The 18,029-nt window shown below is 45.0% G+C and overlaps 1 protein-coding gene across 1 annotated transcript in view; it reads right to left on the bottom strand.

Annotated features, from left to right (window-relative positions):
* Positions 1-1,401: 1,401 nt before the first annotated feature.
* MB21D2 (Mab-21 domain containing 2) overlaps positions 1,402-18,029 on the bottom strand; it is a 59,873-nt gene continuing 43,245 nt past the window's right edge. Inside the window, exon 2 of the mRNA XM_009987639.2 lies at positions 1,402-2,666. Within this exon, the coding sequence (XP_009985941.2) occupies positions 1,402-2,666 (1,265 nt within the window). The remainder of the gene's footprint in view (positions 2,667-18,029) is intronic.

Raw genomic sequence — 18,029 nt, 5'->3', positions numbered from 1 at the left:
CCACAAAAAGCCACTCTATCCTTGAACTCTTGGAATTATTTTTGGCTCAGACTAACCCTTGTTTCCATACATCTTATCCTACACACAAAAGGAAAGCGTATGTGTTTTTCAAGGCTACTGTTGCACTACAAGTTTACATACAAAAACAACTTCTGCAAACATGAGACTGAAGTAAGATCTCATATGTCCCAGGGTAAATCAGAAAGTCCACAGGAGTCAAGGGAATGGTAACTGCCATAAAGGATCAGGCCTAATACATGCAGTAGAGAGCAAGGTAGCTCCTTTGCTCGAGGTCTGGCTGATTCACTTTGCACATACCACTGCTTTAGCGTTACATCCTTATCTATTGGTAAACCTGTTTCAACAACATGCAATACATATTAATGCAATATGCACTGCAACACACAATACGCATCCAAAAATATGCCAATGCAAAAATCTGACTTCTCACACACAGCAGGGCTGACAAAGAAGAGCCTTTTACAAAAGACAATCAAGAAATCACCTGAAACCATGAGACCCGAGGGGGCCTCAAGCAATCTGCAATACTGAGATCTAATAACAGATGCTAATTCATGAAAGAAACACAAACAGTGGGACTGAGGTAATGGCAGAGCTTTCATTAGTGCAATTAACATTTATAATGGTATGTTCTTTAATAGAATTTAAATAAGGCTTTGAATAATTACACACACTAAAACTAACATTCCATAACCTTATTCCGCATGGAAAAGCAGCAGAAACAACCCTCTGGACTGTACAAGGTCCAATTATAAACAATTACATTCAGAAAGTAGATCAAAACAGAAACAACTCTTTCCCCCAAAAGCTGCATCGTCAATTTTAAAGTCAACTTTCTCCCCTAGTGTGAGAAGTGTGATGAACAGACGAACTGGACTTCAGCCCAGTAGATTTGGCCTCATCAGATTACCAGTAGTGCTTTCCAACCCAGGGTCTCTCCTCATTTCTTTAGGGTGATGGAAGCTCATGGAAAAAGAAGTGAATTTCTGAAGCAACGGAAGGTGAGTTCTCCCTTCCCCAGACCTAAAAATGTACATAAATTACGGAAGCTTGAAAAAAAAAAATCAACATTACACTGTGGCATGTGTGTTTATGGTGCATGTTCTCCTTTAGAAACTACTCACAGACAACGGGGCTGAGTGGGTGAAAAAAATCAAAGCAGCATATGAAATAGTAATATACTGTTTCAAAATCTGCACCGTCCTGCAGAACCAGGAATTATAATTTATTCAGATTGTTCTCAACAGATCCAATCTACGCTGGATATGTAAAAAAGAAGAGACTAAGTCATCAAGGAAAACCAAACAAAAAAACCTGCACGCTGCAAGAGTTTTTAAAAATGAAACAAAAGAAAAAACCCCAAGAAACATTGATGAAAGCTCAGAAAAATTTATCATCAATTCTGAAATGGGGCCTTGTGACATCATCTGGGTTAATGAAGACGGAGATGGACTTTCCGGGGTTCTCAGTCACTAGCTGTTGTAACTTTTTGGCTAATCGGTCATCAGGCTGGTTGGTGTCCCCTCCATCTGACTGAGGGGAGGGGATGCTGGTGGTGCTGCCCCGTCGTTGGAGCTCTAGCGTTAGCCGGTTGGCTGCTTTGACATGTTCGATGGCAGTTCGAAGGTGTTCGGCAGGGTCTGAGCGAACTGAGGACAGCTTCCGCGCATGCAGCATGACAGTTTCTTCAGAGAGGTGCTCCAGCATGTTGCACTGGGGGATGAAATAGTTAGGGCACATCTTGTTGACCAAGCAGTGCTGGAGATCATCAATGAGACCCAAGAGGAAATGGGCTGCGTAATCCTCCTGGGCCAAGTAGTTGGCTGGTAGCCTGTCACAAGCCCACAGCATCATGCTCCGCAAGTGATATGGACTAATGGCTTTGGGGCGGGACAGCAATTTGATGATGATAGCTTTGCAGGCCTGATAGGCTTGCATGAGGCTGCTGGAGATGCACTTTTTCAGTTGCACTTCACTTCTGGCAAATGACAGCCTCCATTCATTGTCCTTCTTCCCCTTGTAGGAACATGCAGGCACTAAGTAAAACCCACTTATGACTTCCTCCTCTGTGATCTTCCCATCCCAGAAGTGGTTCTCCATCAGCCAGCTCTGGGCCACAGCTGGCCAACCTTTGAAGGACACAACAGGGACAATATCGTACAGCATGCGGCTGCTGCCCACTCCCAAAATGATGGATATGATAGTCCCATTTTTTTCTACCTTCTCCACCTTTGGCATCCCTCGCTGGGGCTTTTTCTGGATCTCAGAGAGGACTATGCTAATGGAGTCATAGAACCAGTCTGCGACTTTTGTTGGAGAGAAGAAATAATTGGTAGCTCCGTTGATATGGTCAACGATCGTGCAGCAGTCCTTCCATTTGCTGATAGTTCCTTCATCAAACAGACGCAGGCTGAGCCAGGAGTGGCACAAAGCCGAGTGGCGCATATCCAGAGTGACTGGTTGGTTGCGGTCATGCAGCTTCAGCGCAGGCACAAGCAGGGTGAAGTCCATGTCATAGTCTGTACCTCGTGCATAAACATTCAGCTCATCAAGATCAATGTCCACCACACCTTCCCGCACACCGCCTGAAAGCAGCAGGTACTCGTTGGCTACAGGCAGCTTCTGGTCAAGTTTCTGAACCATGCCTGCAAAAGAGAGGAAAAGAAGTCCTTTCAAGAGAAGGCAAACACATCTAGGATACAGGATTTAACTGGGATTAAAACCTATCCCATGTCTAGCAGGCAAAAAAAGCACCCAGAGGTACCCATCACTGCTTGGGTAACACAAACATACATCAGGTCCAGCATTCAGCCAACCTTTAGTCCCACCTGACTCAGGACAGGACCTTCCCTGCACTCCTAGGAACGGGTGAAGTCCATCCTAAACATCACACTGGGAGCAACGGAAAAAAGCAAAAGCCTCTGGTAAAACACAGCAAAGCTACTTCCAGGACTAAATTTAACTTCTTAAACACCTTCTAAACCAGTTTTTCACCGTATTGTCACTTATTTACATGGTATCCAAATGCTTCCCCAACACTTCAAAAAGAAAAAAAAAGAATATTAATTGACTCACTGTTCTTATTTTCTCTCTGGTATAAGAAAAAAGCTGGACCGGCATCAGGTGGTTGGTTTGTGCACGAGTGAATGAATAGCTACAAACGTCAGTTTAAGCAGGTCAGATTTTACAATTCGCTTTACGTTCACTGATGAACAAAGCAACATGAATGAAGGCAATACGTCCTCCTCTTATAGGGGAATGGAGACAGGTTAAACTATCAGGCAATTACAGACGCCAGCTCTGAAACTGGTTCTTCAAGCTGTAATGATGGTATCCTGCCATAAAATGTCTGATCAACTCCCCAGAGCACAGACATGAAGACAGATTTCTATTTTCATCCCCAAAACCAGACACTTCCCTTCACCCTGCACTGCCCACACCAGTTGCACAAAGCCAGTTTTTCACTGTGTATTCTATACATACCACTATACTCTGTTCACAGAACACGAACAGCAGACTGAGAAGAGACTCCACACAGTAGCTGAGATAGTAGCACCTCATTCAATGATCAAATTAGGCTTAAGATTGAGATCTGCACTTTGACTACTCTGTAGTCTGCTTCTGCTTTCTGGGCTCTTTCACTCCTGGTGTTCAACTTGTGGTTAAATGCTCTTGATTCCTTCCCAGCTTCAGTTCAGACAACACACCCAGGCCATGAGGGAACTAAGGCCAGTAACTCTGAATGGAGATGCTGAATCTACTATAAGCACTGGAAAAGGGATATATCATTATTTCTTACAAGCACAAACGTACTAGTTTTTGTTGGCATGTGTTACTCACTCTACTTTTCGAAAGGCACTATAGTTTGCTTATTTCAAGAGCGGTCAAATGGGGACCTTTCACTGCAAGGAAGCCTGTCTTAGAGAGACATCACTGCAAATAACTAGCCAGAGGCCTGACGAGGTCAGCCAGAGAGGTACCAATCCCACTGTCAGACCAGGAACCACAGACAGATACATTAGCAGGGTTTCTTTACTGAAAGGCTAACACAAATGATCAGTACCAGAGTCCGAGCACCCATCCTGGCACAGCTCCAGGTACTGCAAAGCATTTAGTGAGTTAATGCATCCCCATGGGATCACAGACACCGCCTGAACTGAGCGGGTCTCTCTGGCAGAGTGCAGCAGCAGCACCCCCCCAAGGCGCAGAGCGCTGCACTAGTCTGAGTGGCACAGCAGTGCTTTCAAAGAGACTCACCTGTCCTTCCCTGTGCTAGGAAAGGGGCAAGGAAACGCTATCTGCATGAAAACAGGTAAGCCATGACTGGAGCAAAATCTAAAGCTATGCTGACACTGATTCTTTGGAAGAGCTGAGGAGACTGTAGGAAGAAGCCTGTGTGTGAAGGGGAATGAGTCTTGGGGCAATATTCAGGAAAACTGTGCAATCCCCCATGTGAAATTCCTCGTTAAATACACTTTACCTGTTTCACTGCTTCCAAGAGCACTGGACCCAGTTCATTTTCCTGCAATGAGCTGGGATGATTTTCCTGCCAGGCAGGCAAGGACATAACCGTTTCCATTTCATGCAGCTCCAGAGGCTGCAAGAGAAGGAAATAGCTCTGGAGGACTGCTAAGAAACTCTTCTTGCTAAGTCCTGAGCTAATCCCATTCTGCGATCTTGCCACATGCTGCCCCATTCATCCTTAAAGGGTAATAACCAAGAAAAGCTTCTGTCAACCTCAAAGACATTTTGCGAGGCTTAGATACACCGTCAGCTACATTACCCCAATCTATGGAGCAGCAAAGCCTTGCACAGGCTTCTCTGTCCCTGAGGCCAAGTAAGCAGTAGTCACTCCTTTGTTGCAGCCAGAAGAAGGTGATTTCTAATGGCTACCTAAATGGACATGATGTCTGGAGACAGTACTGACACACTGCTTCCAAATCCTGTCCTTGAACCACTGCAAGCAGTCTTAGTGCTTTACAGACCAGTTGTAAGTTGAGTCCAAGACCCATGGAATGGAGTCTGGGTCAATCACATCACAGGGACAGGGAGCAGTTGCTTTTTTCTGAGCATAAAAGTCAGTATTGCCCCTTACTGTGGGGCAGCACAGCTATTCAAGATATGTAGGGTCCTGATGGCCCATCCTGCCTCTACACTGCTCTAAAATCTTCCACTCAGGGCTGTGATCTGCAGCATCTGCCATGCAGATCTGCAGATGTTCCTGAGAGAGGCAGACAGAATGTAACTATCCTACAGAAGAAATTGTTCAAACCTATAGAATTCAATAAAGGATGTATTTTTCTAAACATTTTTAAACTTGAAGGATGGAAAATGTGCTGTGAAGTTCCACAGCGTGCCCTTTGCACCAAAACTTCTATCCTATGGTACAGCCAGAGTCTTTAACTGAAAAAGAAAATCATATAATTTTTCTAAAAGGTAGAGATTCTCCACTACGGAATCCACTGTGGAACGAGTTGCTCTCCTTAGCCTGAACAGATCCTCTGTCTTTATGTGGGAGCAATAGAGTTGACAGTCTGACCCCATTCAATCAACAGCAAGTGAGACTCAAGTCCTGCTTTCTGAATGCCCCATGTTCATCTGCCTGGAAACAGTGAACATGTATGATCAACCTCCAAAGCCAGAAGAGAGCAGGAACCATTCCTGCAATGTTAGTTCTACATCATTTTATAGCACTCCTGCCTTCACTAACACAAAGCAAAGTTTGCACTGGACAAAGCCTGCACAGCCTGCTCTACTGCCAGAGGGGTCATAAAATACCAGCTAGCAAAGAGGGGGCTTCTGCTCCTGGTGTGTGGAAAACATTTCAGGAAGAACCCTCCCGTAGAGCCATAGGCACAGCTCTCCAAGCACTGTCCTGTAGGTACTGCCACAGAAGAGACACTTCTCTTCCCTATAGCAGAGAAAGACAAAGAGAACACCAATTCCAAGCATCCTTGCAATAGAAAATGCTTTCTGCCCACAGAACTCTCTTTACACTTCCTCTAGAAAGAAAATGTTTTGTGTGCCCACCACGAAGCCTAGTTTGCAAGGCTGAAGACTCCGAAAAGCGAAAGGTGCCATATACTGCCAATAAGTGACTTGTTTTCCCCCCTCCAGAACTCTAGACCTACTAGCAGGGGAGGAATATAAAAAAGTACTCAGGCAATGGCTACAGGAAATTATCCAATATATTATCAGTATCTCTCTACCTGGCTGGCTGCAGAGTTTAAATCTAAACCCTTGAGCTCTGCCTGGCACAGAATTTCCCCTTCAAGGCCTGGACCAGCAACATCTGCAGCTCTGCCACAGAGCTAAAGAAGGAATTTTTGCTAAGAGATCATAGCAGCATTGCTGATCCAATTAAAGCTGCGGAGCAGGGGGATTGAGATGAGGTCCTCTTGAGGAAAATATATTTAGAATGGGCATAGAGTGTTCTATAAATAGTTGAGATGGCCAAATTCAGGATTCACTAAGGCTTTAGGGGTTTGCAATGTGTTGAAACTGTCTCCCCTTATTCATAAATCTATTTGAAATGTGAAGGGATTTCAAGGAATCCCATTACCCAATATTACACGGCATACACTACCCTGGCACAAAGCTTTCACCCCAGGTTTCAACAGCCCAAACACAAGCTGAGAGAACCACGTGTATGTACAGCAGAAACAGGCGCTCCAGCTCAGCAAGCTTGTAAGTGCAAATACAAAGAAGAAAAATATCAAGATTGGTACTTGACCCAAGTACTTAATAGCACCAGTGGGCCATTTGATTTCTCTTCTTTCCATCTCAGTACCAGGACTGCCTGGGAGGAGGTGGGAACAGGGATTACAGACAACCTTGTGAAATTTGTAGAAGCCCTGTGGAGTTGTTTGTAAAGACCAAACCCAGAACTTGTAGGGTCAAACACAAAAAAAATATTTTAGCTGAAGGACCAGCTCTCATGGCATCAAAGTAGGTTCATTGGTATTTAAGAAGTCTCTTGCTGCTACTAGGCAAAACACACAATTTGCAGTCATAGCTGTGTGATGTTCTTTGAAAAGGTTGTTTGGCAAAGCTGGTGTTTTGCTAAGTAAGAGACTGGAGTTCAGTTACCACTTCTGTCTGAAGCACTTTAAAGAAGTCCTGTTTTCCTAGCTGTGTAACTAGTTTAAAACCTTCCCAAGCTATAAAACTTGGCATTGTAACAGGTAAGTATGCTTACAAGCATGAGAAAAGCAGAAAATGTGAGAATTAGGAGCAGCATCTGTAGGCAAAGTGTTTTGGTTATTTTACTAAACAGTCAGCTCAGAGTGACACAGGTGAGCAAATAAGTTCTACAGACAGAATTTAATTGCTGTTCCTTCAGTTGCAGGAAAATATGATTTATTTCTACTCCAAGCACTGTGGTACAAGGAGAATAAAGGCAGAGAAAAGAGATTTTACTTTTACATAACAGCTACATTTGGGATACATCCTTGAATGAACTGGGTCTCTGATGCACATGACACTGAGACTATTCTTCCCATTAAAAAAAAAAAAAAAAGCCAAACAATGCAGAGATGCTCTCCATCCATCACAGAATTTCAGAAGAACTGCAGTGTGTGCTGGGATCTGCTGCTATTTCATGACCAGCTTTGTGCAAATAAGGAGGAACACACAGGCTTGTCTTTGAAGAAACTGACCACAAGAAAAAATTACACAAACATTTATTTCTAACATATGCATTTCCTAATTTTGGGCACCTTCTTGAAGTCTTCCTTCCTGATGCCTTAGATGTGCAACCATTGCCACCAAAAGGAAATGAAGCATATAAAGATGCCGCTCTGTTAGTCTAACCTGTTTTCATCAAACTGAATGGGGTGACGTTCAGGGCAGTCACTGAATTGAGGGACACTTCTGCTGCATGGGAACTAGAGAGAGCTCAAAAGAGCAGTGGGGTGCTCAGAAAGGCTCCACAAAGGAGGATTTGCTGAACATTGCACACAGCAGAAACATATCATGGGAGTTCTTCTGTGAGTCAAGCTAGATCCAGACCCTACCTTGCACTGCTTCTGTCTCCAACTTAGACTTCACCATCTGCATAGCCTTGTTCACATTCCACATCAGGCTGCTAGGGAGGAGACAGTTCACACAGTGCACAGCCGTGATTTTCTTCCTTGACCCCTGCATCACCCACTCCTGCACAGCCTACAAAGCTCCCAGTAAGCTGCTGGGACCATGATTTACTGTAACACCCCTGTCCTTGCAGACTTCCTGTGCCAGAAAGGCTTTGCAAGCTGGCTTAGAAAGCTAAAGTGGTTCCTCACAAATCATCTTCAACTTCTTAAGATCACAAATGTATTCTGTACATCACCAGCACAGGAGGCAAGCAAACCATAAAGATACCATGGCCAGGCTGCTGAAGACCTTTAGGGACATAATGACCCTCAGTTGTGCATAAACAATGCACACAAGCTTATGTGTGGGGTATACAGCCAGGAGCTTGCCCCTTCTTTCCAGAAGCAAAAGACCCCAGGTTAATGGCAAGAGGCTGGCTGGAGCATGCAGGCAGCTGCGCAGTGCCGTTCCGCAAAGTAAGAATGATGTTAGTCGCTGCTCCTCATTACTGAGCTTCTCTGCTCACCTCTTGACTTTGCCATCTGATCTGACTTGAGAAGCAGCACAAGTCTGTGCAACAGCAGCTGTCAAAAATAGCTGCAGCACAGAACAAACATGCCTGGTACCTGCCCTTCAGCCCCACACTGGAGTTCGGAAGATCCCAATGTACCCTCTCCAGTCCTGCTCAAGGACCCAAAGCACCATAGATTCAGCCTAGGGACAGAGTGCTGTTGGTGAAGGATTATAAGAACTGGGACACTCGGATGCTTTACACACTTCAGCACATGCACGCAGACAGAAGAGAGGGAAAGGAGAACTGAACAAAATTAGAAGTGTCCTTCTCCCAACAACTCTCTCTCCCTCGCACACCAGAAGAAAGCCTACAGAATTAAAATTGAGATTTTCTTTAGAGAAATCCAACACCTGAGCTGGCATTCTCATTGATATCTTCTTCCCCTTGTTCCTTTTTACTTTGCAGGTAACTTAATCTCCACAAAACGAGAGGTTTGGATGCTCATTTCCTCAATCAATAGCAATGATGTGGTATTCTGGCACTGATCATTGGCTGACCTTGCATTTCAAGTGTGCCCTCTCCAAACCATTAGCTTGTGCTCTAGCAGAAGTCTCCTGTTACTTGCAGCCAGTCTTGCACAGACCTGACTATTGTCTTAAGCAATGATTTTTAGCAATCCTATTGAAAGAAAGTGAGCATCATACTGCTCCCCCAGCACCTGGGAAGAAACATAAGTACATCCTCCTCATAAAGGAAATCAGCCTAAGTCCCCACTGACATCAGTACAGCTGTATGTTTAAATTCTAGAGACACATCCAAGGCCCTGAGGCAAGTGAACTCCCATGCAGGGAAACTCCAGAGGGATCCAGGAAGCAATCACATCTCTGAGGAGACCAGAAATGCTGGGAATTGCTTTTGATTCAACTGATTGATTTGCCCTCATTGATTCAGCACTTCCAGCAAGAAGCAGCACAGAGCCCTTGTAGGGAAGCTCGCTCTGTGGCACTGCATGCCTCAGCTCCAGGTGTGTTTTCTTGGATATATGGAAATCTGTCACTGGGAAACCAACCACATTTTGTAGGGATGCAGAGCCTCAGCCCAGGATCTAACACACACTAAGCCAATCCCCGTTTGCAGGGAGCTGACATGCCCGCTGTTTAAGGCATGGGTAGTGCCCATTCATCTCACCAGAGTGGCCAAAAACCACTATGCCGGGTGTATGTCCCCCTCATGATCCCTGGCAGCTTAGGGAGAAAACATATAGAAGGGATCTTCCTTGTCTTCTATAGAAGGTGATCTCTTCTATAGGGAAGGCTAGGGATCACCCACATATAGCAACGCCTCCCTCCTTTCTACTGCTTAATCCTTCCACAGGACCCAGCATAGTCAGGGCCCTTGAATTTTCTCCCAGTTCTACCTAGTTTGATGCATAACCTTGGACATGTTTTTTTTTTTTTTTTTCATCTCTATAAAATCATTACCCTCCTGTAAGCCCCGAAAGCTAAGGAAGTTTAACCTCCTGGATGCTTGGAATTGCTCAGATGGCACTAACCACACACCAGATGTTATTAGCAGAGAACCAATTTCTAAGCTCATGATAAATCTCAGGATCTTCCACTTTGGCCAGGCAATTCCTATGCTTGACTACTGTAAGAAATACATGAAATTCGAGGCTAGTCAAAAAACAAAAAGCCTTTGTCATAAAGACACTAGACAGGCACTCAGTGGTTCCTTGACAATTCTGCTGCAAACAGCAGACCCTGCAGAAAAGGAATGTTGTTCAAAGGAAAGATCCCCGCAGAAGTCTCTCAGCTATGCCCGAGTGATGTGTGTTGAATTTCAGGGGCTTCTTTAAGACAGGATGGTAAGCCAGATCTGATGCAGCTCGGTTGCACTGATTCTTCTGCTTCCCTCGGTAATTGCAAATCTACTTATGAGCGGCACAAGTTTTTGTTATGCAGAAGAACTGAAAGAGTCTGCTCTTTAGGAGAGTCTTTAGTTACAAAGTACACTTTGAGAGGACTGTTGGCACAAGCAGGCAGGGGTGGGAGGGGAGTGGGGAGACTCAGCCCTGTGATTTTTGTGGATTTTTTACAAGGGCATGTAGTGATAGGACAAGGGGCAATGGATTTAAACTGAAAGAGGGGAGATTTAGATTAGATATAAGGAAGAAATTCTTCACTCTGAAGGTGGTGAGGCACTGGAACAGGTTGCCTAGAGAAGTTGTGGATGCCCTATCCCTGGAAGTGTTCAAGGCCAGGTTGGATGAGGCTTTGAGCAACCTGGTGTAGTGGAGGGTGTTCCTGCCCATGGCAGGGGGGTTGGAACTAGATGATCTTTGAGGTCCTTTCCAACCCTAACCATTCTATGATTCTATGATACCAGTTTAGTCAAATATGGGAGGCAAACAAAGGAATCTGCTCTTTGCAGAGTGATACACCAGTGTCCTACTGATTCTGCTCCTATCGTGTGATATGGTGACAGAACACACTGCAGGGACCTAGCATCCCCTTGTAAAAGAAATCAGCTTCTTTCTCCAAAATATTACTTAAAACCAATCTTAAAAGCAGCATCCAGCATCCTGTTTTTTCCAGTTCCCATGTGCCCTGGTGGAAGCCATCCAGCTAGCTCAAATCCTGTGTGCCAATGGAGAGGGATATTTCATGATGCAAGGGGAAAAAAGAAAAAAAAAAAAAAAAAGAGCCCAGATTCAAAGGGTGTGCCTGTACAGCAAAGGGCGATGCTGTCACAAACACCCAGAATTCCCTGACACCAAAACCAGCAGTGGTGTTACTGCAGTGACCTGCTTGGCTAAAATACTAAGGTCTCAGAGACCACCATATCAGGGTTAGACTGCTTCCAGAGCTGGAGCCAGAACTTTCAGAGGGAGGCCCTACATCGCTGTGCAACTCTGCTTTGGATAGTGGAGAGTCACCCTCCAAACTCATGTCAGGTTTCCAGCCTGCTCATCCAATGGACTTACTCCAGAGTCATATTAGCCAAACTAAGAGAAGAGTGTCTGAAAGCTGAAAGCCTACAAAGAATATGAAGTGCAAGTCAAGGAGGTGCTTTAAGGTCTGACGAATATGTATGATGAAGTCTGAGAGCAGCTGACAAGCAGAACAGCAGGAAGAAGGGGCAGAAAGCGTGCTTATAAGAACAGCTTGCTGATACACCCTGCTTAACACTGTACACGGTGTCCATACGGTGTCTGTATTTTTAAGTGTGTAGAACACATAAAATTCCCTTTGGAAATAGCACAAGATGTCATTTATCTGAGAACTGCAATTGCAGAGATAAAACGTGCCAGGGGACAAATTTCTTTATCAGTTCCATCCTCCAGGACTGAGAGCACACATTTGGCAAGGGCTACACACGGTCTAGGCGGGCCATTTCTGCTCACACCATCAAGATGTTACATTGAGGGAGACTCACCAGGACCCCTCTCTTGGATCTTCTTACAAGGTAACAACAGCGGCCACAAACCAGGTCAAGCTTCTTCAGTGCAAACATGCAGCTCCTTGCAGGAGAGGCTGTTCTGCCTTTGCTTTCCTCAATCCTTCACTGTTACTGTGCTTTTTACAAAGGCATAACAACCTCAGGGAGGTACATAACACGTCCATCTATCCTAACATCCTGTCTCAGGCAACTGCTGCTGACTATTTTCAGGGGAAGAGCATAAAAGAAAGGAAAGTACAGCATAATAACTTTCCCTCTGGATTCTCCATGCAGTCTCTGGCTTCAGGATTTCACAAACCTGAGGCAGTATTTGCAGCTTTGTCTTTAACAGCACTGATGAACTTATCTGCTGGGAATGTCTCTCATTGGTTTCTAATCACTTATATTTTTGGTATAGTCAGTGCCTTGCAGCACCGTGTTTCACAAAGTACATGTTGTGTCAAAAAGTACTTCCTTTTGCTGGCTTGCTAGGAAATGAAGAAACTCATCTAACCATGGCACCGTCCACCAAGCACTCAAGATTTTATATGGCTTAGTCAGTCATCTTTCTTCCACATTTAAAACAACAACTTATTCAAACTTTGTATACCTGACTGTCCTTCTCAGCACTTGCGTGGGCCCTGGCATTGCCACACTCTGTGTGAAACGAGGTGGTCAACACTGCATGTCACATAAAAAGGTGACTTCTTTGTGGATGTCTTCAAAATACCTCAGCAGCCCTGCTTACTAAATTAGACCCGCTCCACTGCTCGTTTGCTCAATGTAATGGAGTCTTCCTCCCCAAAATTCAATTTCACCTTCAGGATATTCCCCCTGAAGAAGCCAACACCAATTCCACCAATTTACAAAGGGAGTTGATGACACTGGAAAAGAACAGTGGAAGTAGGATAGGGGAGAGCTTTGGAGGCTGCATAGGAGAAAAATGTCCCCAGCCTCCTCAAGCTCTCATCCCAATCTGACTAGTCAGCGCCAGGTGCCTCTTGCAGAAGACACGTGGCAGCTCTCCAGTGATGAGCAAAGCCATTCCCTTGAAGACTCGGGAACACATTCTCCTTTCGCTCCAAGTCAGCCAGAGGGGCACGTGTACATATCAAGCAGAACTTGACTCCAAGGTTGCAAAAGCACTTTGGGCTCCTCTGGGATGGTTTTCTGTTCTCAGTTACTCTCTGGTATCTGTTTTTCTGTTCTGAAAGGACTAGGTTGCTACACCACTTTTTTTGTTCAGATGCCAGCCAGAGGAATGCCACCACACCCTCGCATCCTGTAAATAACACAAGACCTTCCATCATAACTGCATTTTGAGCTGTTCTGCCAAGCCTCCTGCTTACAGTTATCCAACATGCTGGAAATTCGTTCCTCAGCTGCTTAACTAGCAGCTTGTTTTCTCTTCTCACAGCACAGTTGTCTTCTACAAAGACCAAGTCACAATCAGAGCAAATCACAGCACTGTTCCTTATGAACTGGGTCTGAACCAACAACACTGCCCATCCTCAGTGCCTGCCTGTTCTGTAATAACAGCTCTAGCTTGCTGCAGAGCAGCAGGAGATTTGTCCTTGACTGAAAAATTCTCCACTAAATGATCCACCAAAGCTAAAACTTACATGTGGAGCATACATGGGAACAAACAGCCATCAGAGGGTTGATGGATAACCACAGCTTTAATTCAATCTAATATTCTTGATTTTTCCTTGAAATCTGTCAAACTTGGCTCCTGGGGTCAGTGACATTATCAGAATGGCATCCCCTTCACTCACTTTCATTCTCTTCATCTACCAATGACTAAATCTATTTAGCTTTATGCCGTGGGACAGGTCAGAAAAAGGGAGAATGAGGGATGATTCCAGGAAACCATCCAAGCCCCAAAAGAGTGCTGGACACAGGGGAAATCCGTTCTCTGAGTGCAGAAGGAAAGCAGGTGTCTTCAGAAGGCTTTCTGAGGCATCTGGCAAAGAAGACGACATGAAGTGAATCCTCTTTCCGGCCTCTAGAATTCACTGGACTCCCCATGCAGTCCTGGCATGGCCCCTTTGACAGATCTTATATCCAAACACTGGGGCAAGCCAAGACAGATAGGCCGAATATGGCTGAGACACCCAATGCCAGAACCACAATATAATTTTTCTCTGTCCTTGCAGATGAGCGTGGACTGGACTAGCAAGATGAGGCAGAGAACGCAGATCCTTAGTCAGAAAGTACTGAAATCAAAAGGCCTAAACAATACAACTGTGTCCGAGATCATGAAGCTAAGAGTACGCTTTCCTGCAGTACTAACAAATTTCCCATCCACCACTGAGGACACTGCCAAAGCCACGTGGAGCCAGATCAAGAAATAGATTGTTCAGGCCCCACGTACAGCATCAGCGATATGAAAAGTGCTGGTTGCTTTTGACATTCATGCAGAACCCCTTTGTCCACGTTGCTGGGGAAGAAGTCATAGGCCACATTTTCTGCTAACAGAAAACAGAGCAGCTCCCCCAAAGTGAGTGGAAACACTTGGCAGAAATTTCAAGGGCACTCCTCCTCCCTTTCTACTGGAGACAAAGAGAGGAAAACCTTAGCCCTCCAAATCTGCCTGTCCATGTCCCATTGCTCCTACTGTCCTGCCCCAACTTCATCTTGCAGAGCTCATATTTGACAGCACAAAATCCAGCAGAATTCTCTAGCAGGGACTGTCAGTCCCTAAATTCTCAGATTTTACAGTCATTTATGTGCAGCTGCGCACTTTCATCTGTTAAAGAGCGTAACAGGAAGCACTGTGCAGATTCGATCTCCATCCAGCGTCAAGCCCACAGCTCCAGCAGCTGTCAAGGATCTCTTTACCCCTGCAGAAGAAGCAGAGGCCAGGAAGCACAGGAGCTGGAACAATCAGAGTAAAAGAGAAAGGGAAAAACAACCACTGCTACAGCAGAGTAGAACCTGGGCCACCTTGCATGAAGGCACACAGTAAAATGCCACTGTCACACTAGCATAGGACTCCAAAGGTGAAATGCACTGTGACCTTAGGAAAGCAACAGTAAGAAGTCACGTAGCCAGGTGGCCCTGCAAGATCCAGGTATTGCAACTGCCCTACGTCCCGTGTAAGGAGTGAATTGGCTCCTGAAAAGAAGGAGCTGATGGAGCTCTGAGGCAGGGGCTGGCAGTGCTCACAGTTGGCTGATGCCCTGTAAGCATTAGCAGTGAGACAAAGGCTGTATTTTTGGAGCAGTTCTCTGTTACCAGGAACAGGGCTTGAAATGCTAGCAGCAGTCCAGGCACAAAGCACTCATGGCCCTTTGCACAGGACTCTCATCCCATTTTGCCTGCTCTGCTCAGTCAGGAGAAATTCTGGGAGACCAGCCCCACATCTGTCGCAAAGCCTTTTTGTGCTTATCTGGCATGAAACAGAGCCTCATGCACATATTTATTTAGAGCAGGTCTGGTGATCTCTCAGCTCATTGGGATGATAGTTACGCTGTGAGGTGAAGGAGAGAAAAGAAAGCAAAATTGTAGCTGATCAAATACAAAATTCACAAAGTATGTTTTAGGAAGCCATTCTCTCCACTAGCCTAGTCCTGAAATCCTTTCTCATCTAAAAATCCAGTGGAATATGGACATAAGAAAGACTTGGGTCCAGAGAACTGATGGAAACTCACGCAAAAGACCTCATGGAGTAGCATCTCAAAGTCCTCTTGTACTGGAAAGCTGATGACAACCAAAGCTCATTCTTTGAATCTCATCTCCTATCAGGGCTGCTTCACCCTGGTGACCCTGAAAAGCTGAAGGGAGCATGATCCTGTTCACCAATCCTCCCAAGTTTTAGGTGGCAGTGTCCCCAGTCCAAACATCCATGAAGAGACAGGCCATGAAATCATAGCAATATCTTGACGTTTCATTTTCTCCAGGCATTTTTTGCAGAGGACAGAGGAAAGGCAGCTACCTTTGAAAATTCAAACCCAGTAACATAGTAAGTTCAGTTGTTCACTTAGCTTTCCCCTGAAAAGGTGAGAACTAGAAATGCTCTGTTTACACTCAGCTTTATTAAGTAGAGAACTTCACTCCAGTAACAAACCTTAAGGAAAACCACAGTATACTGGTAGATGTTGTCCTAGCAGGTCTGTTGCATTTGAAGTTCCTCTCAAAAATTAAACTAACTTCTTTATTGTCTTACACAGTGCATAATCTTGAATTTTAATCCCACAAATTCCCTAATATATCTGCTGCAATAATGGAAAATGCTAAAAAGCTTTGTTCACCAGTGCTCATGAAGTTAGGCTTAGAAGAGGCAGGTACATGGGGAATACAGACCCTTCAAATGAATTCAGTAATTAGAAATCTCAGCTATATTTTATAGATGTTGCTGTGAAAACACTTCATAAAATTTCCCAGTGGATGCTCAGTTCCTGCAGGGCTTGCTATTCCTCACATGAAAACACTTCCCAGCACAACAGGAATGGATATTGTTTGAATACCATCCTGCTACACAGAAAGAATGCCTATCACTGTCCTCACTAGTTTCCCACTAACAGCTGGCCTCTTGCCCTGGGATTAGCGGACAAACAAAAAAGATTTGCTAACACAGTCTATAGAATTAATTGCACAAGGTAGAAGCGGGAATATGAGGGTGTGAGCTGACCTTTCAACAAGGATATTCACCCCTGAAGTCAGACAAAACTGTTGCAAAGCTCATGCCCAGCAGATATCTGAGCACAATCCTACTTATTTGTTCCTGGCTGCACTTGGGGAAGGGGCTGGCAGAGGCAGAGACAGAGACATACTGATTTGTAGCTGAAACCAAACAGACAAACAAAGCGTACAACAAAACACAAGTTGTATACTGAGCTGCACTGCCTTTCTGTCTGGGGTTGTTCTGCTTGTGCCCGTGTAGACCTACCTTGTATGGCTGGCTGGGCCCAGAGGAGCTCTTCTACCCAAATACATGCTACTGTGTTCTCCCTGGCTCACGAAACAACCCACCAGAAGGAGTGTTGCCATCAGGCAAAAAGACGCCTCAGATTTGCTTCCCCACCAGGGATGGAAGGTGTCATGCTGAATGGGGTTTGAGGGCCTTCCAAGCTAAACTCAGACATCAGTCAGCCTTATCCACAGGCATAGCCCAGAGGAGGGCAAAAGCATGCCGATTCCCAAAGAGGCAACATTTGTTTCTGCTCAGACGTGTCACTGGCATTCTCTGCCTACAGATAGGGACACCAATATGAGGATCCTGTAAAGCAGAATTGGTTGCTAACCCACAACTCCCTGATCCAAGTTATATGCCGAGTACTCAGAAAGTAAGGAAGAAATATTCCACAGAACTTTGGGTTTGAGGAAGAAGCACAATTTTACCCTTCTCAGAAAGATGGCTTATGAAATCATGATGCTGCTAAAACATCTCTTTGCTTTCCTGAGCTTAGGACATTCTGTTTTGCTGCTGGTTCTTTAGATCATAATATTGAGCTTCAAATCTTGTTTCAAACTTTACTGCCAGCTACTCAGTCACCTTAACAAGAAAACAGGAAACATTCTCCCTTGCTCTGGGCATGTTCATTGTCCTTCCGTGTGTGAGATCCCCAGAGAAGTGAAAAACTCCAGCAAAACTGGTACCTGCAATCATCTCTTCTGTCAGCAGATGGCACGAATGCATCAGCGTGGCTGAGCTGCAGCGCTCAGCAGGCCGGCGGGATTTGTGAGCAGAGAGAAAAAGAACTGTTCAAAACCAAAAGACAACAGAGTTTTCACACTGCAGTACGGGCAAGGGAAGAAGCCACACGCAGGCATACAAACACCTTTCCCTGCCACCTGCTTGGGTTTACAGTGAAGGGGAAGCCAGCTCTGACACAATTACTGCTATGAGAGGAAAGAGACCTCCAGCACCAGGCTATCGTCTATCAAACCAGATTTGGCACATAATTTTCATCTAGTGTATGTCAGAAGTCCTCTCTGGTAGTATACAGCGTACGGGGTGGGAGCAAGATATAAATTTAAG

Source organism: Tauraco erythrolophus, chromosome 11 (genome assembly GCF_009769465.1).
Source record: "Tauraco erythrolophus isolate bTauEry1 chromosome 11, bTauEry1.pri, whole genome shotgun sequence".
NCBI lineage: Eukaryota > Metazoa > Chordata > Aves > Musophagiformes > Musophagidae > Tauraco > Tauraco erythrolophus.
The sequence above is the reverse complement of the archived record's forward strand: the minus strand, read 5'-3'. Positions and strand labels throughout refer to the sequence as shown.